This window comes from Aythya ferina, assembly GCF_964211825.1.
Source record: "Aythya ferina genome assembly, chromosome: 1".
Lineage (NCBI taxonomy): Eukaryota > Metazoa > Chordata > Aves > Anseriformes > Anatidae > Aythya > Aythya ferina.
The window spans coordinates 183235137-183262414 of NC_140296.1; the positions used below are offsets into that span (position 1 = coordinate 183235137).

The following is a 27278-nucleotide window of genomic DNA, read 5'->3' on the forward strand; positions in this document are numbered from 1 at the left end:
CCAAATCCTGCTTCCAGGGAAATCAGTCAAGGTCAAAACCAACAAAACAGCTTGGGTGGTTCAGGGAGCCATGGTGACCTTATGACTTTCATCTCTCCTCTCTCTCTCTCTTTTCCCTCTCTTCCTCTTTTCCCTTCCTCTTCTCTTCTTTTCCTCTTCTTCCTCTTCTTTTATTTATTTATGTATTTATTTATTTATGTATTTATTTATTTATGTATTTATTTATTTATTTATTTATTTATTTATTTTAAACTAGTGAATTCAGGAAGTACAAGTTGCAATGGTAGTGCCTACATATTAAAATTCTTCCAACTTTACAGTCTTGCATGAACTTCACTAGAAAATATTTGGAGAAATGAAGGTTGTCATTGACAACAGGTGCTTCCTATTGCACATTTACACAGCTAACAAGAATGTTCTGAGTTAAATAAGACAGAATTAAAATGAAAAAATTCTGAAATGGCTTTCTCTTTCTTTCCTAGGAGTATTAAGTAATATCTACAAGGGAGTTAGGATGGAACTTTTTTTTTTTTTTTTTTTTTTTTTTTTTTTTTTTATGGTGAGGTAGCCTGTAATTGTATATTGAAAGGTATTTTGCACTTCATTTCATATTGGCAGTCTAAATGACAGGACTGGACTGGAAGGACTGGGATTTCCATTGATACTGATGCCAGAGTATGAATCATTATAAAATGTCATCTAGTATCTTGAACATTGTTTCCCAATTGAACCTCGTAATTGTATGTGCATAATGAAAATAATAGTTAAATTTTTCAGAGAGTGGGAAAAATGAAGCAAGACTGCTTTTGTGATTATTAAAGTAAAACAAAACAAAAAAAAACAGTAATATGACAAACTAATTTATTAGGAATACTGTACAGAATTACTGTAGTGCTAGCAGCAATCTATTGACATTTATTGGAACAATTAAAATTTTCAGTCAGGGCAGAATGGTTGAAAGTTATTATTGCACATATTAACTTTAGAGGTTTTAATAAATTGTTATTCTTCTCAAATTTGCAACAACTGTGGAAAAAAAAAAAAAAAAAAAAAAAACAGAAAAACTGCAAAAAAACATGACATTATTTCACATTTTTCACATTTTTTATATTTCACAGTTTTAGGTGATCTATATATGCATGTTAATACTTCAATACTTCATCACTTTGCTCTCTTCACTATGCAATATAAGTCAAATACATATTTTTTACCTTCACTATCTTGATGAGAGTCTTCAGTTGGTAGATGTGAAGCTGAAGGTCTAATCTATCAGCCAACCACATGCATATGACTTTCATGGAGTTGCTATACCATTGCTGAAAAGAAGGATAAAAAAAAAATCATCAAAACAACTCCAAACAACTCTGCAGTATCCATTTAACAGATTTGGTAATGAGAGGTAATGAAACACTTTGAAATGATCACAGATCAGCACTTGAAGTCAACAATGATATAATTTCCTGTTAAGAGAATTGCATGGGTCAGTAGGAAATCAAATAACTTGACCCAGACTGTTCTTTGCATGAATTAACAACTGTCATTTTATTTTTCAGTTATAACATTTTCAAACAAAATCATGCTATGCACTTAGCTATCTGTCAGTAAGAATGGATATTAAGTACACAGTTACGTGAGTTAAACACCAAGGAAAAAAACAAGCAGGATGATATCTTGAGAGATTTTTCACTACCTAGATTTTGCAATCCAAACTAGAAAACAGCATCAACAAACCTGTCTTTCTGTTTTTTCTTTCAAATCATTTCTTTACTAAGGAAATTTTTCAGAAATACACTGTAATTTTATGTAAGTGTGGTCAAAACATCCCTCCACCTCTCTCAAAATAATCATATTAAGCTTTTGGTTTATGTTAATTATTGGTTATAATTGCCGCCTACCTTATTTCCTTTTAATATCTTAGGCATGGGTATGTTTTTACTCAAAGCTTCACAAACGGATGTGGCAAGAATAAGCTCTCTGCTGTTGGTGTCTACACTACCGTTAAAAAAAAAAAAAAAAAAAGCTCAGATCCAAATAGCTACTATAATAGTTCTTTCCCATTAACTGGATTATAAGAGATTTTACTAAATATAGTTGCAGCCGCTTGCCTCCCCCTCCTGTAAAATACCAACCAGATGTCATTTAGTCAAACTGTAAAAAGGAAGGGATTTTTGTCATTTTAGCAGTGAGAGATTAAAAGAGTTTGTGTCGTAGCTCTGTTCCTTTCCCCACAGGGAAGAGGCTTACATTCTTTTCTCATGTAATTTCCTGTGTCTTTACAAAATACATCGACATGCAGAAAGGGAAAGTGTGAATATTTTAAAAAGCAGCATTTTATACATAATATACTTTGCAAAGTAATTCAGAAGAAGGATCTTACATGTGTCATTTCTACATTAATGAATAAAATAAGATATATATAGGAAATGATGAAAAAAATTACTAGTTGCTGGATGGAGCAAAGGACAAAAATAGAATTCTTTAATCAACATGTAAGCTCTCTGGAAAAAGCTTTAAATACATAGTATAAAATATATGTGAATACTTTTTCTTTACAGGAATCTATGTCTCATTTCACCATAACTATCAGTTTTAAGAAAAGGTTGAAATAAAAAAGAAGATTTTCATGTAATATTGACTTCCATTTATGTTTAATGTGTCAAAATATATTTTAATTTTAAACCACTGGAAAGTAATTACTTTTACATTTTATTAGAGTTTCTCCTATTATATTCCTATTTACTATTTTATAGCAGTGAACAAACACACCATACAAAATGCAGATGGCTACACATTTCATAAAAGTAATTTGATTTATTCAATAAAATATGGGACTGATTCGGTATCTATAAAATATTGTTTTTTATCACTGACTGCCATTCTCATACTAATTATATTATTTCATGGATTACATGCATGCTGCTTTTGTTTTCCTTCATATGTAGCTGCAAAATATTTTTAATGTGTCAGAGTAGTTACTAAGTGGCAGCTCTTAAATGACAGGTGTTGTATGTATACAGTTGTCTAGAAGATAAAATACACTTGAGCTTATTCACTCCGAGAACTCTATTGATCTAATAAGCAGGAAAATTCATATACCAAGCATTCTATCCAGAATATGTATTGTAATTCGCAGTAAGATGAGCCCAACTATTATACATGTATTTCCACTCAGACTCTACAGTTGTTAATCTTTAGCATAATCAAGGTAGAGAGCATGATATTAGTAGTACATTTTATTTCAACACTGATATTTTTGCATTTAAAAACAAAAATAAAAATACAGCAACATCTATAATGTATTTGTTTTGCATAAAACAACTGGCAGAAAACAGAAGGGGCTCAAACTTGCTCACAAGAAGAAACTCCAGGCAGGATTGAAAATTCTGTCATCAGTTGCCCCCTGCACCAGCACTGAATGCTGCAGGATCACTGAGAATAGACCAAGGCCCTGTCTTCTGGCAAAACGTTTGTTTTAAAATCCAGATAGACAACTTAATTAAGATGGATGCAGTTCAAATTAAGATTCTCTATCTGTGATGCTTACCTGCACTGAAAAGAAAGCTAAGAAATCAGAGGAAATTACTTTTGCTTCTCAAATTTGTGAATTAAAATAACATAACACGTTTTCCTGACCAGTTTTAATGTTAAACTTTGATTTTTTTTTTTGTTGTTTGTTTGTTTGTTTTGTTTTTTAATTCAGTGATTGTGAAATGATACTATGGTACTTGCTCCTCTGACAACATGCATTGTTCAGAAAAAAAATGCAACTGTTATTAGAAAAAGATGTATTCTTATTTTGAAGAATCGTCATAGTATCTTTAATAAAAACCCCATCTAGTACATTTTTAGTGTCCTCCTAGAGGTACTAGAGGTACTAGAATTCCTGCTTACTATTGGCCTTACACCTCTGAGTCTTGTGCACTCGGAATAGACTGAAACTGTATAAGCATAGATCTGCTGTACTTCATGCCATGAAAGGTAAATATTTCCCTGTTACTTCTTCTGGCACCTGCTAAAATGCACCGTGCTGGAAATGCCTCAGAGGTGGAATCCAAGGCCACATGTTTTGGCAATTGTGAGCATGTTAGAGATGCTGGGATGCATCCACTGTGACTTATGGAAACCTACTAAAAACTCACAAGCTTTGATTTGATAATGGCCCTTGTTACACACTTTTTAAGTAATAACAATTAAAAAAAAAATCTTCTAACAGATTTTAAGAAAAAAATCACTTTTCCACTACTAGTAATAGCACTGGAAGGACAGGTCGACTCTTGTAGATGCCAATGATGCAGTATTAGTGCTATATTCTTTGGTGTCATCTATGCAAGAATAAAGCAGTAAGTGTTTATTATATATTTTTCTGCACATCACATAACAGCAGCCAACCACTTCAACAAAAATATGTTTGCCTCCCTGTTCCCCCCCTTTTCTTATTCATAGCTCATCCAGCTCCTGTAAGGGCATGCATTACTCACTTCATTTTCCTGAGATACCTCTTTTAAAGTAAAAAATAAGAGAAAAGGAAAGGCTAGGGTTGACTCTGTGAGACCCCCGTATTTATTCACACTTATTGTGCATGACTGTAGACTGGTAAATCATATTAGCAGCCCGTCTCCCCATCAAGCTGCTACTTGCTTTCCAGCCCTGGGAAGGTTCAACAAATCAACAGGAGCACGGAAAACAGAACATCAGTCTAATCTAGTGTTTAAGGTGAAGTTTTCAAACCCAATCTAAGAAGATCTTTAGAGCAAGCAACAAGCTGAAGGGCTCAGAAGGTGGTATTGACAATGAAAGAGTGTTGAAATATTGAGAAGCGCAGCACTTGTGCATTTTTAATAACAAGAGGGTCAACAAGGACACAGCTCCCTCAGTGCCAGTAGTTGCCACACCAGGGCTATAAACGCTCTCAGTTCATCAGATTTCTTAAACAGTTCATCAGCTTTCTTAAACACCCTAAACCCCCTCAGCGGACCTTTAGTCTTAAATTAACAAACCAAAGCAATGAAAGAGGGTGCAGCTTGAATGGCCAGCATTGATCCCCAACGGGGCTCGGCACGGCTACAGGCACTGAAAACCTCTCCCCATTGTGGGGAGGGATTGACAAACCTCCTTGCCTAAATAGTCCAGCTGAGGCGGGCTGGAGGCACGCAGCTGTAAAGGGCTCCCCTCGCCCCGCTCCCCGCACTCACAATGCGCCGGGCAGGAGCTCTTTGTCGGGCCCAGACTCTGCAATTTTCTAACAAGGATTAAAGTTGTTTCTCGGCAGGGCCGGTGAAAGGCGATTTAGCAACATACCGTGCTTTCTTCAGGCGAGTTAAAGAGAAGTAGTTAAGGAATGTCTTTATTCTGTTGACTGGTGGAAACACAAAACAAATATATTAAATATTCACCATCTTTCTGGGTGCCTGGGCTATCACGTTTGCAGAACAGTTCAATTAAGTATAACACTTCTCGGCTGAAAGCAAGCACTTCACATTTATTTTTTTGAAGTTTTATAAAAAGGTGCAGCTGTTTGCCACCTGGAAGGAGGCTCAATACATGCTAACACACAATGCCTCAGTCCTCCCAGACCTGGTATTCCTAGCATCTGATACACAGGACCCCATAGAGTTTCTGTATCTTGGCTGCTCTTGACAAATGGGCACTGTTGAAATGCTTTTTCTGCTGAATATGGCAGGGGTAACAGCTTTTCTAGGAACCACATTTCATCTTCCTTCCGAAGCCTTTATCTCACTCTTGATTAGGAACTGAGTTGCTCAGATGACTGTGGGATGTTTTTACTTCCTTCGGCTCTACTTTTCCTACTAGGAACAATAACAAAGTATTCTTCTCACTGAAGAGATTGCACATCAAAGGCAGTATAAGCCACAATGCATAAGAAATATCTTAAGCATGATAAATACTAAGTGCTAAAGCTGCTGTAGCCAGTGCTATAACATTTTTTCAATTTTTTTGATAGCGTTAGTAGCATGTCAAGCAACTTTAAAAACATTCAACATTTGTTAAACAATTTAAGAATAAATTACTCCCTGAAAACACATGTAGCAAAAGTTAGAAACAAATTCCCAATGTAAGTTGCAAAAGTTATTTCCCTCTTGGTAAAATATGAACAATCACACTGATGTCTTTTGTTAAATGCTGATGCTAATAAGGGAAACCAGTGTTATTTATAGTGCCTTTGAAAACACTCTGAGGTTTAGAAGTTACAGTACTTTTAAAATTAGGTATAGACTTCACCCACACAAATTAGGAGTTTCACCTGAGCAGTGAAGAGCTCACAAGCTCTCCTGCAGGTTGGAAAGGCTTGGTAACTCTTAAACAAACAAACAAACAAAAAATTGGGGAAGGAACTCTCAAGCATGACATGTCAAAAGGCCACCATGACACATCAGAAGGTGGTCTGAAAAATGACTGCATCTTTTAAATATACACAGGATTATTGAAATAAGAAATCAAGTCAACAGTAATTAACATTAAAAAAAATAATATATATATATATATAAAATATATATGTATTTTTTTTTCCCCCAGAAATTAAAAATATTTAGTTGTAAGCTAAGAACAACAATGAAGTAATTTTGCATCAGATGCTTATGCTTTTCCATCAGGTTTAGGTAGCCTGATAATTAAGAATGCCTGAGAAACCACTGAAGGTTGAGGAACTACACGCAGACATAGACAAAAATATTCAATTATGTGCATCTAAAAAGTTTGTTTGTACCCTCCACTTGCCCCACCAATTCTGATTCCTGACACTGGTGATTTCTGAACTGATTAAAATAACAATTTTTTTCTGCTGGAGGGAGACTATAACTTGATGACTTGTTGCTGTAGTACCCTCTCAGTGCTCCCTGCTGTATCTTTACTGCCCTGAGAGGAGCAAATTATCTCCCAAGTGACTTACCTTTGCTAGAGTGCACTGGCTATAAATGTGGCCCAGCCTGTGAGGCACTTCCAGTTGCATTTCCAGTGCAGATAACTGTTTCAGTGACCAGGAAAATGAAGGAAAAGAAGGAAAACCTCAGAGAAGAGAAAGGTCTCAAACTAGAGTTTTCCCACCCTGCTACCAGTTCCACATGGCTTCATAGGAACAGTCACTGCCCTTCTGCAACAGGTGATCCAGCCCTGTAAGAATGTGGCTTCTCATCACATGTATGCTCATAGTGTCTAGGTTTGATGCTGTGCATCTGAGTTCATGGTATCATCCTTGAAAGAATATTCTACCCAAAGTTCAGAATTCTGCCTCTGCAGGAAGCCCATGAAAAAGTGTTGTTTTCTCTTTCCAATGTCTCAACATTATTACTGAATCAACAGAGAATTTCATATTACTGAGATATGATTCTATACTAGCGAAAGTAAGATTGAGTTGGCAGAAATGGTCTTTTAACTGGCCTCTGGCTGTAGAAATAGAAACTACAACACCTCTAGATACAGTACAATTTTCAAGTATACTTGTAGCCTGGATCTTTTTGCAGCTACTGTAATGCACCTGGCTCTTCTGGGGGGGGAGTGGAGGGAGGGGCAGAGTGAGCGAGAGATAGTAATCTTTCTGTTTAGAACATCACATAAGTTTATACTATATCTCTGAAAAATGAATATATATATATATATATATATCAATCTTCTGTTTCAAAGGCTGCTATGACAGAAAACTGATGTGGCCTAAATTTCATGGCATGATGAATATGGGAAGGAATAGCTGACATTACAACACACAGACAGAATTGTATCTCCAACTTATGGACACCACTCAAACTCAACTTCCTCACCTACACTTCCTGTACATTTACTATATCAGGACACACTAAAATAGTTTTTTTATTATTTACAGAATATAAAATATAATCAATACAATACTAAAACTGAAACGGTGCTTTATCATACTCTTTTATCCAGTAACAGTGTATATATATATATATATCTACCCTTTAATTTGCAGACATCAGACCTGGAAGGTTTCAGGGCTTACCTTTGCATATTCTTAAATGCTCGCAAAGTTCAAGAGTCAACATGTCACTACTTTTACTTTTTGCATTTTTTTCCCCTAGGAATTTTCATTTAAAAAAAAAAATAAAAGAAATAAAAATTAGGCTAAGCACAAGTGGAAAATTCCCAGTTAGCCTTGTTGGAATCACAGGGTTAGCAGGCACTACAAACAAACAAAACCTTCTCACTACACCAAAAATCAGATGTTTCAAGCCCTTGATCTGGAAAATGCAAACAATTAAATAAATATTAAGTGTAATACAAATAAACTCTATTTACCTACAGTCCTCCCTTCTACTTCAATTCCTTCCCATGTTTTCATTCAAGGACCTGTCTAAAAGTCCCCCTACTGCTGTATCACTCGTTCCTGCTGAAATACTCTCAAGCTCACTGTTCCTTCATGCGCTCCTACTTTGTATCAAGACGCTGACACAAAGCTCTTCCACCTCACCACAGTTTTATGATTCTAATGCTCTGCACCATTAATCAAGCCATTTTCCTGGAAATGTCTCAATTTTTCATCCTGCTTCCATGTTTTGCTTTCTCCTACAGGCCTGAAATGCTAAGCCACGTTTTGAATTTTGGCTTGGGTATGTGCAAAAATGTTCACAGCCTAAATTTCAGCTACATGCAACAAGAAAGAAGTGAAAACAGACAAACAAAAACGCATACTGTGGTCTGCTTCAATACTTCTACTTCCTGTGATAAAGGGATCAGGACCAAGATTTGTTTAGTTTAGTGGTTTCTAATATGAACTCTCTCTATTTACAAACCCTTCCCTTCCCTTCCCTTCCCTTCCCTTCCCTTCCCTTCCCTTCCCTTCCCTTCCCTTCCCTTCCCTTCCCTTCCCTTCCCTTCCCTTCCCTTCCCTTCCCTTCCCTTCCCTTCCCTTCCCTTCCCTTCCCTTCCCTTCCCTTCCCTTCCCTTCCCTTCCCTTCCCTTCCCTTCCCTTCCCTTCCCTTCCCTTCCCTTCCCTTCCCTTCCCTTCCCTTCCCTTCCTTTCCCACGTGTGATTGTAGCAGACATTAATTTGCCTTTTGTACACATGCTTGGCCAAGGAAGAAAGGTTTTCTTCCAGTGGGACTCTTCCTTTGGTTTTCTTCTGCCTTTTTTTTGTGTCATTACCCAAATGAACCTCTCAGGGACCTCAAAAACATTTTGTTTTTCTTATGAATGACTAATTGATGAACCAAACACTTTAGGGCTTGAGTCAGTCTCTTCCCTGCCTATTTGAATGAAGGAGTCTCACTGTCACACCCAAAGTAATCAGGAGAAAAGGGAAAAGAGCTCAGTAGAAAGAGGAACTCAAACCCTGACAGACAGACTCTGTTCAGTGGGACTCACCACAAAAAACAAGTGAACAGCTGCTGGATCAGATATTTTGGTGACACACAGAAACATATTAGGCAGGCTGGTTTTCAGAAAGCAGTAATAAGAAGAAAAGAGAGAATGGGGCACATTTAAAAACATATTAAGAATCTTTGAAACTTATAGAAAAAAAAAAGGTATTTTTCTGAAACAGCAAAGAACTTCTTAGGTACGAAAAACTCATCTTTCAGGAAGAAAGTCATTTTTTCACATTTTAAAACAGGCTTATAATTAGAATCTGACTAGTTGCTATGGAACTGCTGCCAATTCACAAATAAACATACATATTTAGTAGAAAATACACAGTCCTCATCTCTGCCTACATTGCATACTAGATTGCTACAAAACAATACAGCAATTTACAATGTTTATTCTACTTTATTATTATTATTTTTATTTTTATTTTTATTTATTTATTTTTTTTTTTACTGGCTTCTTCACATATGGTAGATGCACAGTGGAAGTTTGCAAAATTAGACATGCAGAACTCTTCCTTCCCTACCTGGACATATGTAATGTCACTGTTCTGATCTTAAACACTAGGTACTAACATAATATACTCATGACTGTGACAGACTAACAGCACAAACAGTTCCCCTACTCCACTCTGGATACACAGTCTATCTGTGAACAGTACTTCCATAGGTTATTCTGGTGCTAAAACTCTCTGGAGCAAACACTGTCAGTCTCGCTGTACTGTGTTGTGTTGCAATTTGGGTGTATCTGCAAACATCCTCTGAGGCACAGAATGGGGAACATCACTTGAGTGACCTTGAAATGAAAGCCAGCTTGGATCCTCAAAATAAACAAATGAACATAATGTGAAACGACCAAGTTTTTCATCATTGTAACACCAGCTTCTTGCTATATGGAATCTAGTTTTACAAACCCTATGAATGCTCATAGCTGCAGAAATTTTACGCAGTTTTCCTAAATGCATGTGTAGCATTAGTAATATTGAAGGTCCAATTTTCCTCTATCTGTAAGGCACGTAACAGAGACACACACACCTGCTTTTATACCCAGCCATCCTGTATTCCCCGGGGAGTCCCTTGAGGGAGGCCTCTGTACCAGGTACCAAAAGCCAGGTGGACAAAAGCTGGGCCAAACTGTGATGCAGCTTTTAGGTACCCCCTCACATCAGCAGCTATTGTCCTGGACTCTTCTGTTTAGACTCCCTGCTATACGTGGAATGAGGTAAAACATATTTTAATTAAAGCATTTAAAATATTAGGGGTTCCTCTGTGTGAATATTTACACGCACCTTATTCCTTTCCACCTCAGCAATCTTGACTCATCATCCGTTTACTCTGCATGGTATTGTAGCGGGACACGACAGGGCTGGATGCAGCTGAGAGGCTGATAGGGAGTTGCACAGTGGTGTAGCCACTCCTTTCCTATGTCATATCGATCGGGCACCACACCAAGCAGCGCTAATGCGGAGCAGAGGTCCAGCCTCCTACCTCCCTCTGTCTTCTCTCCTTCCCTCGTCTCTTTGGAGAAAGCATCCTTCAATTGAACAGGTGTTCCTTTCCATCTCTGACCCTATTGCACGTGTGCACTCTTTCAACTATGCAGATTTTACAGCTGGGTTGATATATATATATGTGTGTACATATATATATATATACATATTTGAGCTCATTTTTCTATTTGTTATTTGTAATGTTTTGCACATTGTGACTGATTTTGGTACAGTCAAAGGACAAAGGACAGCCAGTGCTGTGTAAATCAAGGAAACATAAGATAAAACACTTGAAAATATTTATAGAAAATCATCTATATCAAAACTTTTTTGCACACTTAGTGCTAAAGATTCAGTTCTCCTTGATCAAGCAGGTTAAGAAGTTCCTTCCGCTGGTGACTCACTAACTTTGTTGCTGGTTTCAGAGCACTCTGCAGAAGCCTCACCTGGTATTATTTTGACTTACAACATAGCAACCTCTTTCTGTTACTTCAAACCCTTTATAATAAAACCACATTATTCTTATACTTTCTGACTCTATTTTTCTTGTGCTGTGGTCAACAATGTGGTTGTGCGTCTATTTGATTTTGCTTTTTAAAATAAGCTTGACCCAAATGAAATACAAGTAAAAATATCAAACCCACAAGTAGGGTTTCAGAAACCACAAGGTTCTCCTGCTGTTTAGATGTGTGTGAATTACAGTACATCAAGAAATCAATATTCCCTAGATGGTGCTTGTGCCTGGCACTTCATGGTGAACAAACATTAGATAAGACAATATAAATGGTACAATCCTTATTGATTTCTCTTGACTGCGTAGAATGTGAAAGCTACAGCCACAGTTAACACTTACTGACAGACTCATCTAAAGTTTCAGTGCTATTTTATATTTTTATAGTTGGCCATGCTCAATTGATTCCATTAAGTTGCTAGACACATTTCAAGCCATAGAGATAAGAAAAAAAATGCAGCGCCTGGAATGAGACGCTGCTACTTTGTGCCTAGCAGGACAAAAAGGTTAAAGGACTAAATTGTGCCTGGATGTTGGAAGGAGTTCTCTTTTATTTGATAGAGTTTGTTATTGTTTTTAGTGAATGGATACTGTGAGTGACGGATAGATGCATTTAAATACATTAAATAAATGACTGAGCGGTATAGACCAGAAATGTCTATGGGGAAACTGTACTGGAAGTTCCCAGTGTTAAAGCCCCTCCCCAAACAAACAAGCGAAAAACCTGGTAGTTCCACCTTCCTTTATGATACAATTCCCTCAGGATGAAAAAAAAAAAAAAAAAAAAGAATTGGCTGTAAAATCTTGAGTTTGGGATATTTTTTTTCCTATTTGTCTTCCTGCTTTGACTCAGGATCCACATTTTAAACTGCCTTTTTATAGCAATTCATACATTGTTCTTTTTCCAAAAAAGTGATCTTACATATTTCTGGAAATTCAGTGGGTACAACTGCAAAAGACACTCTGAATATCAGAATATGAGATTTAGTGCCCTAAAAATAGTTCTTTATTTCCTTTTTATACCCAAAGAGCAATAGCTCTTTTAGCAAGATATCAGAATATCTATTTCATAGAATCTTACTCCCCTGCTGGGAAGATTTAAATAATATGATTAAATTAGTGTGAAAAGGGTAGCAGACATCTATTCCATGAATACCAAATTAAGAGTGGGCTATGGGATAAATAATGTCCTAGAAAAAAAAAAAAAAGAAAAAAAAAACAACAACAACAACAAAAAAAACATTTTTATATCTTTTTGGACTGTTTGATACATAATAAGATCGAAATTCAGAAATTAAAAATGTAATCAAAACTGAAGAATTGGATAAATGTATCATATCAAAAACATATCAAAACCAGCCATTGCATTACGGTTTCCTCTAGAGAAAACACTCACAGCTACGCTGTAAAACAGCTTACAAAGTGCTGAATATTCTGATCCTGAAGCAGCAAACTCTGAAGCACATGCTTTGCTTTAAGTGTGTTGTGGTCCTATTGATTTCAACAGTACTGAGCTTTGCTGGATTGATAGCAGCATAATCAGCACCCTCCAAGAGCGGGCACTCCTTTTCTCAGCATATTCAAGAAAAAAAAAATCAAAGAAAACTTCTATATGATATGAAATCAGAAGGGAGTTACATTTTTTCAGCTTTCAAATGAACTGTTTTTCTTTTACAGAGATTCCTATCAGAAAAAAAAAAAAAAAGACTGAATCTACTTGAAATCATGAGAAATAATTTAGTGAACTTTGAACAGACTTTGATTAGCAAATTTGTAAGATGTTGCTTGCATCTTGCAGAAGAGTTTCATATATTTGAGCATGTTAATATAATTCATTTTTTCAGTTCACATTTGGTGATGCTGCCTACAGTTTACTCTAAAATTCTTTTACCAAAAACAACACGACAAACTGTTTTAAAATGACAAGAATGTCTCTAGATCTAGAGAAAGCTGCAGAGTGGTTCTCATATCAAGATCTTTCTATTTTTCCTATAAAATATTAGACATAATTAAAGGTGAGTTAAGACTTTGGTGAAAATCTAAAGAGCATCAGAAAATCTGAGCACTGCTCAGCTTTTCAATTGCTTTTCTACTTCTCAGTTCTTTTAAATGGTTTTCTATGGCAGGAACATTTTTCTTAATTAGTCACAGCTAATTAGTGTTCTGGCATAGACAAGTAATCAGAAATGTCAGAGCTGCAAGGCTACATCTCCCTAATCCTTTGATAATAATTTAGCCTCCTGGGAGGGCCTCAAGCTGCGGTAAGTAGTGGCTGACAATAAGGCAAAATTAGGTGGGCAGCAGACCATTAGGATAGAAAAATAAAAAGCACTACCAAATCCTGCTGAGCACCATCAGGCAACTAACTACACTGCCAGATGAGGTGCCTGTTTAAGCCTGTGTTGTTAATTAGCTGATTCTACCAGACCTGCCACATATGTCCAGGTGCATCATGCAAAGATGTGTATTTCTGGGTTTGCGCCAAAGGACAATTTTGCACTGTGATCAAATTTCAAGAATCCGAGAAAGAAGCCCACATATTTCTTGAAGATTATTCTGACTTATCAAAGAAATAAGAAGATCAACAAGCTACAATCCATTTTTGTTGAGTCTCTTAAGTAATTAGGCACGGTCCTCTCATGTTTCTCAGTTTAATACAAACACAGCTTTTGATTCAAATGTGGCCTTTAACCAGTTCTACCTAGTCTTAACTTGCTGAAGATGCCTTGGCATATAACCTAGATCAAAACGTAGATATTTTGTCAAATCACACACTTGCAAATAATTATGTAACAATATATGGTAAAATTACTTATTAAAATTAATGTGACAGGAACCAATGTGAGAATGGGAAAAATTACAACTGAAGTTTTTCTAATAAAACATTGTTGAGTACTGAATACTGCAGTAATGTTGCTTTCAAGGTAGACCTGAGCAGCACAAAGAGTTGATACTATAGAAAGCCCACATGTAAAATATACGTTCCTCTTAGCTGTGCAACACCAGCCTGAGATTAACTCACTTGCCAGGAAGAAGCATTTGCACATTTTTAACATTTTATTTTTCCTAAAATGTCAGAAAAAATGAAATAAATGATTCAATTGAATGCAGCATTTGCTAAAAATTTACTAGAAGATATTATGGCAAAGAGAAATGAATCAGTGCCTGGCAAGATCATGGAGCAGATCCTTCCAGACACTATGCTAAGGTACACCTAAACAGAGAGGTGGCTGGTGACAGCCAACATGTCTTCACTAAGGGCAAATCATGCCTGACACATCTGGTGGCCTTTTACAATGGGGTACAGCATTGGTAGATAGGGGAAGAACAACTGACATCATCTACCTGGACTCGTGCAAAGCATTTGACACTGTCCCACATGACATCCTTGTTTCTAAATTGGAGAGACATGGATTTGATGGATGGACCACTTGGTGCACAAGGAATTGGCTGGGTGGTCGGACTCAAAGAGCTGCAGTCAACGTGTCAATCTCCACGTGGAGACCAGTGACAAGTGGCATTCAGGGTAAGTACTGGGACTGGCGCTGTTTAACACCTTTTGTCCGTGACATGGACAGTGGGATTGACTGCACACTGGAGGGAAGGGATGCCATCCAGAGGGACCTGGACAGGCTTGAGAGGTGGGTCTGTGCAAATATCATTGAATTTAATGAGGCCAAGTGCAAGGTCCTGCATCTGGGCCAGGGCAATCATAAGCACAAACATAGACTGGGTAGAGAATGTATTGAAAGCAGCCCCAAGGAGAAGAACCTGGGGGTGTTGGCTGGTGAGCCAGCAAAGCGTGCTTGCAGCCCAGAAAGCCATCTGTATCCTGGGCTGCACCAAAAGAAGCATGGCCAGCAGGTTGAGGGAGGTGGTTGTTCCAATACTAGCATCCTAGCATCTGAATCACGTTCCTGGCAAAAAGCATTTTTTTTTTTTTTTTACAGAAATTAAATATCACATCTCATCTGGACTTTTAAAATACAAAAGCCAAAAGGAGCTATGGAAATCTGAAGTGCTTAAGCATTTATACTATTCATAACAATGTCATAGCCCTGAGGACAGTCACATACATGAGCAGTCCCTGTGAAGCCAACAGGACTGGTCAGTCACACCACACCAGTTTAACACCTGTAAGATATGAGGTAGCAGGGACAAAGTTAACTTTTGCTAACAAGTGCCATCATTTACAAGCTAAGTAGGTGACCTGCTTGCCAATGCTGGCCTTTTTGGGGTGAGCACTGACTACTTTGTGTATTTATGGTAGGCTTGTGCAGTTTTCCCAGAAATTAAAGCCTAAAAAAAGTGGAAAATTATTGTATCAGTGATTAAATGTTGATGGGTTAAAATGGTTCCCTTAAATCATTTCTTAATGTAGCAAGCAATTATTGCATAAAAGCTCATTACATATATAGTCTTAAAATTAGAATCATACATCTGTTTACACGGTAAATTTTTCATGACAGACCCAACACAAACATAACCTATAAGATAATACTCTTAATGGCAAATAAACGAAGACTATCTTAAAGGGAAAATGTTTGAAAAGACAATAATATCCATTCTTCAGGTGCAATTAACAAGTACAAGAAATTGAGAATCTATCCAAGTGGCACTTACAAATTTTACATTACTACAGAAACTACTACATCAATGATTAACACAGCGTTTTATGCAAAATTACTTTTTTTTTTTAATTTATTTATTCTAAAGAAAACAGTTTTAATTTGTAAGTCTGATGTCATTTTAAATGCTCAGGAATAGGGAGACATTAGTCTCATTTTAAAAATTCAGGTAGCAACATGAATCTAAATCTAGGCAGTGATGATAACCTGACATTTTTATGGACATAGTACTGCTTTTATTGCAGTTAACAGTAAAACTCCATTGATTTTGATAGTGTTGAACCACGCTCCATGGGAAATTTAATGCTGGATTTTTTTACATGGATTTTACATGGATTTTTTACATCCGATAATTTTGTGACCAGATACACAGCACAAATGTTCTTACATCATCCATCGGGCACATTACCTTTATAAATAAGAGGTATATAAGTAGTATTTTAGACTTATCCTAGGTTTTTCATTTTTCCATTCACCCGATACTACTAATACAGTCTTTTCTGAAAAGATTTTTAAACCAGTGTTTGAAAAGTGTAACTTTGTTTCTAAAAATTTATTAAATATTATTTTAAAAAATCACTTCTTGCTTTAAATTATTAGACTTTAAAAGAAAAATATGTCACCTATAATAGGTGATGCTTTGGACCATAATTGCAAATCTAAATCATTAGATTAATAACAAACACAGAGTGCCTGTCTTTATGGTTTGGTTGCCATACACTGAAACTGTCTGAGTCACTGCAGCATTAATGGTAGAAAATATTTGCTTTATTTGAGTTTATTAGAGACATAAACTAGTCCCACTGTAACTTCATTGTTTTAGATTGCTCCAGTGGCATACAGGATTGGAAGGAATCATATGGATCACTGAATTAACCCTTCAGGAATCACAAACATGGAACAGACATTTAAGCCAGAGGTGCTGCAGATCATCCATGTGTACAACACATTACAAAACTTTGCTAGTGCTCTTTAAAATCTGCAGTGCTAAAAACAATCAACATCTCCCTTCTCCCTCTCCCACCCACCAACTATAAACTGCTACAGATGAGAGGAGAGCATAATTTTCTGTGATGGGAATGAATTTGGTAGGTAAAATTCCCTGCTGATCCTAGGAAGAGGACCATGTCTCACAACAGGAAAACAAAAAGCCATAACAGCCTTTGACAAGTTGACCAAGCAAGGAATTCTTTGTGACTAGAAAGCTGGTGATGAAGTTGGAGAACAAGAGGATAGCACACTGACCACTGGTGCACCAGGAGCACCAAGCCACATTGTCCTGAATGCTGTCTACACCCATTCCTGAGGAGGTGAAGAATGAAATGTACCCAGAAGCAAGTAATTCAGAAGAAATAGAAGAAAAAAGTAACTGCATGGGTTCTGCTGCATGATCAACAAAGGCACTGAAGAATAGGATTTAAATGGCTGAAAATGGTTCAGAGAGAAACTGCAGCCTAGTCTTCTTTCACAATTCCCTGGAGATTTGAGCATCTCTCTCATATTTAAAAAAAAATTATATCACAAGTTTAAATTCTATTCCAAATTTTCATATTTTGTATAGGCTGGCAATACTTTTCCAGGCTTCTTAAGCACCACCACAAAACAGTGCCTATTTTTTGCCATTACTTCATAAGGTAGACATCCCATGTTCTTTGTCACTGTAATAGCTGTTAGCATAAAGCAGCCTTAAATCAATCCAATGAAATCCATGAATGAATAATTGGTAGGCATACATTTTTTGATTAAAATGGCATCTAAGGTCTGATCTCATCTATATTAATAGCTATCACTTCTAGTATTCAGAACAGTCTTTTTTGTATGTTTTATTTGTTTTCTTTTTTTGTTTGATTGCTTTGGTTATTCTGGAAAACAAATGTTTTTCAGATTTTTCAGTGGTTGAAGCACAGACATGCATTTTTCCTGAGTTGCTTGGCTGATGATTTCTTATCTGATAGAGATACTGTATATTTTAAGGGTAAAACAATAGTCATGTACAACTGCAGCCAGTCAAATGGCTTGAAGTATATTTACACAGAAACTTCAATATATATTATGCTTTCTATTGAAATATGACTTGATAGAAATGAATTTATAAACAGCATCTAGGTTTCGTTTTATCACTAATTAAGGGAAACAAAAAAAAAAAAAACACATTAAATCTTCCATAATCATGTGCAAATTCTTGCTCAATTAAACTATTATAAATCTGAATTAATTTTGGGAAAGGTGAGTTTACACAGCGTTTAAAACACCTTTGTTTTAAATTTTCATTTGCTATGAACTTACATATTTGTTAGTGCATTTGTCTGATTCTCTCCTTTGATTATGTCCTAGTGTGATCTTATGGAGAAATGTGATACTGCCATATCTAAAGAAAACTAAAGGTACAGATAGATATTTGATACACATCATGCTTCAAAAACCATGTACATCTTTTCTCCCTCCTTGCAGCAACAACCACTGGCCATGATAGCATATGACGCATACTACTGAATAGAGGAGGACAGAAATGGCTTTGTGTCTCTAAGACAAGTAGTATGTCATGGCTTGCAACTGACACATAATTTTTTCCTTGTGTTGAAAAGCTTCATTGCTGGAGTAAAACTTGGGAGAGGTCCTCAGCCCATGTTAACTCCAATAGTACTGAGTCTCTTGGGTTAGTGGTGGTTAGCCTAACCCAAAATCATGCCATAATTTTGATAGATAGGAACTATACTGATGACTTACTGATATAGATGATCACTTGCTAGTTCTCAGGCCTCTGCCTTGGCCCTGTTTGGTTTACTGCTGTGGACGTAGCCTAAGGCTTGGTCCAATTCCATTACATCAACAAAGTCAATGTGGTCTCTCCAGTGAGAGTTAGACTTGGCCTTAGGCACATAATTTTATTAACATTCAGAAAATTACAACATAAGCAAAAATAACCCCAAAGAAAAACAAAAAATAGAAACTTGAAAATGAAACATATGCTTGCAGATTCAGTGCAAAAGCAAACTGAAGCAGAAGTTGCTAATATGGTTTTAGTACTTTGTGAAGGTGCCAGCTGGATGGATGATAATTTTTCTACCCCTGCAGGGCATCAAAGCTTTTATAAAATCATTCTTTTCACACATATTAGCACTTAGCTTATTAAAACAGATGATACTTTTTTTTTTTTTTTTTTTTTTTTTTTTTTTTTTTTGTAAAGCTGCCTGGGAGTGTCTGGAAATATAAAATCTGAGAGATAAATCTCATTTTGACCACCCAGTCTAACAAACAACAAACACTGACATGACATACCATGGCTGAGAGTCTATGTTATGGGACCTTCTGTGACTGCCACAACTGTAGTGTCACAGTAAAGGCTGTGAATTGCTGTTATGAAAACATTTGCTGTAACTTGCATAATTAAATGAAACTGCCAGCAAAGCTTTCTAAAATACTTAGGAGATGACACACAAATAAATACATTTTGAAGTGTGTATTATATTCCAGAATTTGTTTTGCAATGGATTGCATTACACAGTGTCAGAGATGATGCATTTCCATGTTTGAATTCCTGCATAATTATAAGTGACTGACATCATTGTCATGTAAATTGATTCAAGTTTATAATAAAATAACTTTGAACTGTATTTTACATGTGTAGTTCTTTGAATTTATACAAAAATTTGATACAACGTCACCCAAAGTTTCTGCTTCAGGCAAGTCAGAAAAGGACATACTTCCTGACCACCATAAATTAGTGGACAGAACTTGATTAAGCAGAAATATGCCCAGGACTGATGCTAGTGGCCTTATAGGAGAACCTCATAAGAGGAAAATTGTGGTAGAGTAAGTAGGTGATTGTTTCTAATGAAAAAAGGGCAAATCAAGGTAGAGGAATGGCTGGGGGGAGGCTGCAGAAGTTAGCAGAGAAGCTGAGGAAAAGTAGTACAAAGACACAGAGCTGGCTGGCATTGTGTGGGCCTTGAGGATGAGGAAGAGAATTATGAAGAAGCAGGATCAAAATATTGAATAGGAATTAAACTATTCAATGAATGGCAAACTTTAGGACCTTAACAATTTCAACTAAAAATACCATAAGAAAAAATTCCGAAAGTCGTTGCATGGTAGTACCACTCAAACCCATAGGTACACCTGGCATAGCTGGCCTCTTTCTGTATACAACCAAGCAGAGATATGTAGAAGTTCCTTATTTACAGAAATTAACTCTGCAATGGAGTCCACAAACTACATCAATCCAATTCTCTCCATTAACAAATTCAAAATTGAAACATAAAATTGTACTACTCACACTGGAAAAATGAGTATTTCAAATAACAAACTTCTAACTTTTTTATTTATGCCTTCTAGCACTTAAAATTTTTCCATGCAGAAAATAAAGAAAGGCCACACTTGATAGCTGAAGACAACATATAAAATTCAAAAGAAAAAACAATCAACAAGGAAGAACATCTGAATGGCTTGCTGAATATCATCAAAATGCACTTATACACAGTGTAGTAGTGATACCAGCAAGCCTTGCAAGGGGAGTTACTTACATCAAATAACTTCTCTATATACATTTCCTCATTGACCTTTTCTCGAAGTATATCCTGGTTTTGTCGAACAAACATAATGTAGGTATCTGCTAGATCCATCCCGGGTTTCTGTGGAGACAAAGCAAGGACATAGAGTACTGGGGAATGGAAACAAACACCATGCAACAACTGAGACATATAAGAAGTTATACATGGTTATATACATGATATACAAAACTGAGATGATATTACAAGGCTCATATATGTAAAAACAGCATTTAGTAAATCTGCTGTAAATTCTGAGTTAATTACCAAGTCCAGGAGGGTTCACTATTAGTAAAGTTCTCAATGTTACAACTTATGAATGCTTTCAGTCATAAACCTGCTTTGCCATACGTGAATCAAGAATGAAGTCATGGTTCTTGTCATATCAATGGCAAACTTGGACATCTTCCCCTTTGTCCTTGGTGAGGCTGCCATAGCCATCCCACCCTCAAGGTCCATTCTGCTATCACATTCAGAAAATGGTTAAAAAACACCACAGAGTTCCTTTTGCATTGCCTCAGGTTTGTTGCCATCTGGTTTCAATGTACAGCTGAACTTTGTATTTGACTTAGGTTTGACTAATTTTGATACGAAGTTTAAGCACTTCAGTGAAAGCAAATTGGTGACAATGACACAAAAATGTTGGTGTGAGAGTAGCCCTATTTTTCTGAAACTGTTGTACTAGCATAGTCAGCTCAGAGGATGACTAGGAAGGAGCACGGACTGAAATACTTCCCTTTTTGCACCAAACCATGTCATTAGGAGTAGCAGAGTAGGCATAATTTTCATACCACACTCTTGAACACAGGACAGGTCAAGAAATGCTGCACCTACGTCAGGCCAGCTAGAGTGGTTGCTGCAGCTGCTCTTTCCTGCCTAGTTGGGATTTCTGGACCTCTTTATCCACAATTTTATTTTATTTTATTTTATTTTATTTTATTTTATTTTATTTTATTTTATTTTATTTTATTTTATTTCACACTAAACCCTTACCCTGATAGCCTGCAATGTGTTTTTCCTGGTAGCATATGCAAAGCAGGTCAGGAGTTCACCTTTCTCTAACAGGAACCAAAACTGAGCATAAGCAATTTGGAATGTCTTCTGTGTCAGGAAGTATCTTGTAAAAGTATCTTTTGCTCCCAAATAACAATTGTTGTTTGGTTTTTAAGTTCATGGTAGGCAAAAGAAGGCTGTTTTATAACTTATTTTACTAGTTTTGGCACAAAGCTATTTATAAAGGATTCAAATTCAGATTCTACATAGATTATCAAAGAGCTCTAGCGAAGGAGAACAAAGGCAGTTGTGTTTAGTCCCTGAATTCCAAGGTATAAGTCATCTCTTTTTTTCTCAGAAGCTGTTAGTGTCTCAAAACAGACAGATGCAAAGCTGTAAAAGTAAAATATTCAGCATATTTTAAAGACCTATATGCACAAACAGGCTGATATAGTTAAACTATTTACATATATTTCACAGTAAGGCTTGCCTTTTAGTTTAGAAGTGGACTTTTTCTCATTCTTTATTATCACGTATGCAACATATTATAATGTACATAAACAGGTCTGAGCACAAAAGGGAAGGAAACATGCCCAAACTGTTACCTGTCCAAAATCTGCCACTGAATTAACAGGATGAAAGAGTTCTCCTCTCAAAACTGCAGTGAATGAAACCTCCTGGATCATGAGCTTTGTCTCTTTTCCTTGGGTCTACCATGAATATGATCCAAAATAGGCTTTACTTTTTCATTTACTAATTTGCATGAATGACAGCTTGATTTCTTAAAAATAATAGTTAAATGTGGAATGACATGGTTTAATGGTCCTAGCATCTCCAACTCACACTGAAAAACTTAAAATGTTTGGAACATTTACATTGGTCATTCCAGAGGTAATGAAAGTTCATTTAAAAATCTTATCACATACATACAGATGCCTACATGAAACTATTAAGAGGAAAGCAGTACCATTTATATTTAATCTGAGTTACGAAGTTTGATCCTAAACACAGAAATAAAAATGTAAAAAAACAACAGATAAAATCATTCTTTGATTAAAAAATGGTTCATGGAAATCAAGGAATTCCAATCAAAAAAAATATGCCTTCTTCATTAAAAGTTGACAGAAATATTTTTTAAATGAAACTAGATTACAAGTGAAAACAGAAAACTACATATTTTCCCTCAGTATACCATACGACAAGAGCTGAAATCACATGTACTTTCTAAAACCTCATAGGAAATTTATAGGAATTAGACTAGTTTTAACTTGGAGACACAATGGGAAAATATTTTTAAATCTCAGAGGGTGGGTGAAAGAGATAATCTAACAAATGAATACCTGTTTATAATTCTTGGAGATACATATTTAAATATAAAAATGAATCTTCCACTGAATGCTAAAACCTACTGGTTCTTCAATTCACACAAATTTTTCTTTTACTAAGTTCAATAAAAAAAATGTTTGTCTTGCAGACAGCCAAAGCCAGAAAAATAACATTTCCCATCAGCATCAACTCTCCCCTTATCTTTGAGATGTTTACCTAGTCTTGAAGCTGTGACATATGGGAATTTCACACCTAGTGAATATATTTTCATGTATCTTGTGGCACAGGAATGTAATCATTAAAAGAATATACACAAGTAAGAGTAACTGCAACAGCTGGTGACATTTACCAATTAGAATTACAGTTCTTTAAAACACTTCATTCTTCTTTAATGTGTGCAGGATAATTATCTTTGAAATTGCTGTGGAAAAAAAATTAATTTTCCTATTAAACAGTGTCTGCCTACAGTAGAAATATCTGGATAAGGAAGAGTAGCAATATTCTATAAGTATGACTTTCTGTCTTAAAAACTCACTGAAATCACTGCAAACTAACCATCTTGCTTATGGCAGATGAAACTCAATAAACATTAAATGAATCAAGAGTATATCACCAAATATTATCTCTCTGTACAGGATGCAATGATTTTATTTGTTTTCTCTAAACATGTGAAAGAAGAAACGAAAGCTATTATAAGCACTAAAACATGAATAGGAAAAACATAGTTAATGCTTTAACTTTTTTTTTTTTCCCAATAGGGATTATCAGAAGTGAACCTCTGATTACATGATCCTATCATTGTTCTACTATTTTGGTTTATTAAGTTTCAGAAAAAAAGAAACAGGCTAACAAAAAATAATAATAATAAAGCAATTGGATGTACCTTAAAATACAAACTGAAATATACTTTAAGTAGCTGTCACAGTGGACTTTTCATTACTAATATCAGACCAATCTTTAGCAATCCAATCTCTTCTGTACTCAAAAAATAATTTTTTTCTCCTTTGAATCTCTGGCAGAACATTTGCAACAGTTAATGTGAGAGAGTTATTTACACATCTTTGGGAGAAATATTTAGCCTGGTATATTTATCTGGATAAGTGTTTAGAAATGCATTTTGTCTGAAAAATTCCACTTGAAAAAAGAAGTTTTTTTTTTTTTTTTTTTTTTTTTTTTTATAATGATAGATAAAAAGTTATTGTAGGTTTGTTTTATTCAGAACCACAGACAAGATGTTTTGCCTATCTGAAAATGAAAGAGAACCAAACAAAGAGATGAATGGAGAAACTGGAAACACAAAGACATCAAATAAAATACCAGGAAATGAAGAGTTGTAAATAGGGTTACTTTGTCACTGGTTACACAAGTAACTGAATACACTGGCAAGTGAATGAGTTTAAACAAGGGTGTAGGCTTCAGCACATTCTTTTTTAGGGTTAATCACTAGTTAACCTGGCAAGATGAACATGCTGTTTGGGAAAAAAAAAAAAAATCCTTCTTAATTATATACTGCAAGTGCTCTTACTTCCTGCTGCTACACCTAATCCTACAGGTGCAGGTTGTCTCTTTTACTATTATATTTACTACACTGGTAGGTGGGTCCAGATCGACAGTCACTTTTTTATAGTGACAAATTCAGATAAAGAAGAAAAAGCTTAATCTTTCACCATTAAACAAGGAAACACTATCATACTGTCTATTTAACAGGGAGGCAAATTTTTAAAAACTTTTTTCCATTTTCAAATGTGATGTAAAAACTCTATTATGAATGACACGCATGCTACCACTGGTGATGGAGCATCTGGCTAAAAGTAATGCTGCATTGCCTTGAGTTCTAGACACTCAAATATTTTGCTGCTGAAAGCTCTGCAACAAGTTTAATACTGCTACTGATAGTAGCTTTTCCCTATAGGAGAGATACACTTAAATTTCAGCTTTTTATAATGCAGGTTTGTCATGAATGTCAGTAAAACCCATGTACATTTCTAAATACTTGTATGATGTTTACTCTCTGGCATTTGCCACAGCACATTTCTTAGCATCAGAAAATATTAAGCATACTCGTACTCTTGATGTTACCAAGACAGAAATGTAGTCTTCAAGTTGCTATCCCGTCAAAGCATTCATTTTTCAAAGATGAGAACAGATGTTACGGGCCAACCATATAATAACAAACCTCTTCCTATTTTGTATTTGCTGTCCTCTCTGCCCCTTTCCCCTCCCCTGCATGCTGGAGGGAGGAGTTTTAGCCACAGCACAGATGTAACAATGAAGTGAAAAGGAGTGATGAGCTGGAGGGGGCTATTGTGAGAAACACAGGAACTCCTTATTAAGTGTCCACCACCTAATGAAAGAGCACATTGGAAAATTTCACTGCCTGAAATTTCTCATCTAAATACTCAAGGCTCATCACTTGTGCTTTTGAATGAGAGAGATTCCATATTTTTGGAATAGAAACTACTTGTACTCATGACAAGATCCCCATCTCCTTCATTTCTTACACATCAAATGCCTGAGCCAGGCAGGAAGCTTTGTATAATTGGTTCATTATAAAGGTAGCATTTTATTCTTACATGGTTATGAAAAATACTATTGTGCTTAAATGCAAAAAATGTGATGCATTTTCCTCACCTGTCATGTATCTTCTTGTAGATTAAAAAGCAATCTTCGCAAGGGCTAAGGTGTGTATTTTAAGTGATAACTGCCCTTCAGAACTTCAGCCATGATTCTTCAAGTGTTTATGCAAACACTTTTTCATCTATGCATAGTTTCATTGAAGACACAGGGCAACAGAGGTGTGAAAGGGTTTGCACCAGGATCTGAATTCTGTGCTACAAAAGGTCTTCAATATTCTAGAGTTACTACAACAAAATCTGATCTTAAACTCCTTTTTTTTCCCCCATTAACAATGTTCTGCTATGTTATTTTAACTTTCTGATGCAATAACAGCTGTCCTTTTGATCTCCTTTTAAGAGGTATCTCAGAAACACTGCTGACTTAAAAGAGATGATGCAGAGCTTTCCTTCCCATTCTGCAATAGCTTGTTTTTATGGATTTAAAAAAAGAGGGGATGGTTCCCAGGTTTGGGCATACAGAGGAGGATGGTAGTAGAAGCACAGAGCATGAGAAGATTCTGTGCTCTTTATTTTTAAACAGAGGTCTCCAACTAAATCCAGCTTAAAAAGTGAATGGCACAGTATGTCCACACCTTAATAAACACCCATTTCACACAAAAGTTGCTTGCTTCTTAAAACCAGATAAATAGGCAGTGCAGTGCAAGTGTGATATTTGGAAATGGAGGTGTCTGGAAGGTCCTGATGTGTATCTGCCTGGTAGGAGGCAGAGTTCCTACTTTGGCCTCTACAGGACCCCATAAGTCAAATGCTGGCACATGTGTGAGGCCCCTTTTCATACCTTTGATCCCTGCATAAAGGCAACAGCAGAGTAAGAGGCCTGGCATTGTGCGAGTTGTGCACTGCTGTCAGCCCTGGGTCCTTCAAATGGCCTCTGTGCACTTGGTATGACAGGTGGCCTACATGGAGTGCGGGAGGATTAGGTTCCTTCTGTGCCCTCTAAATGACTGGCATAGATTACTGGCTCCTACAAAGGGATTTAAACATACCTTTCTGAACAAAAAGAAGTATATAAATATGCATGTAACTGGATGCTCAATTTGTATAAGTAATTGCTCCGGTTATATTTGTAAATGAGGCAAATGTGTATAGAAATGACGAGCTAGATACACAATTATTTGTGTGCAAAACTGACTTACATGATGAGAAACTGAACACAATGAAATTATCCAAATGATTTAGGAATAGTAATCATTTGAGATTAATACATATTTTTGCCCTTGTTGTACTGCACTCTTTCCCTATTCTCATTAATTAACTGGCTATGTGAACAGAACGTTAAAGAAAGAAAAAAAAATAGGTTTTACTTCTGCATCTCCTAATGACTGCTTGGGCTGTAAGAGAAACTAACAATTGTATCAGATTTGTGTGATTTTATTTTTATTTTTATTTTTATTTTTATTTTTTTTAATGCAAGCTAAATCAGCTCCTGTATTCTCTAACAACAAAGCAGAACATTAACAAGAGAACAAATTGTATCCTTGAAGTAATGCTAATATTTATAATGTTTGTGCTATTTTTCTCCAAACATTTGTTTTGTTTTACATGCACAGCAGCTACAATTTCTTTCACTTCAGAGTGTAGCACACTGTGACAATTACCAACAAAAACAGCATAATAGCAACTAGATCTTTCCGTTATTGTTTTTAGGAAATCATAAACTATCATTGTCACTACTCTTCTTAGTCTGGGTTGTTTTGCACTGTTCCTAATATTTCTGTTGGTATTTCAGTTACTAAACCAGACATAGTGTTTATATATCCCTGTACACTGTGGTTGGGGAAAACAATGAGAGTTCCTTGTGACTGTGCACATACC

The 27278-nt window shown here is 36.0% G+C and overlaps 1 protein-coding gene across 11 annotated transcripts in view; it reads right to left on the reverse strand.

Moving 5' to 3' along the window:
* The window catches only part of CADPS2 (calcium dependent secretion activator 2), a 314451-nt gene that overhangs the window by 3805 nt on the left and 283368 nt on the right, over positions 1-27278 (reverse strand). For 10 of the 11 annotated variants that reach the window (XM_084507238.1, XM_084507237.1, XM_084507234.1 and 7 more), the window contains 2 exons: positions 20485-20592; positions 1212-1316 (listed from right to left, as the gene is read on the reverse strand). In XM_084507238.1, the coding sequence (XP_084363364.1) occupies positions 1212-1316; positions 20485-20592 (213 nt within the window). Of the gene's footprint in view, positions 1-1211; positions 1317-1895; positions 1993-20484; positions 20593-27278 lie in introns of those variants that run through there. The other variant, XM_084507228.1, reaches the window with a different exon arrangement.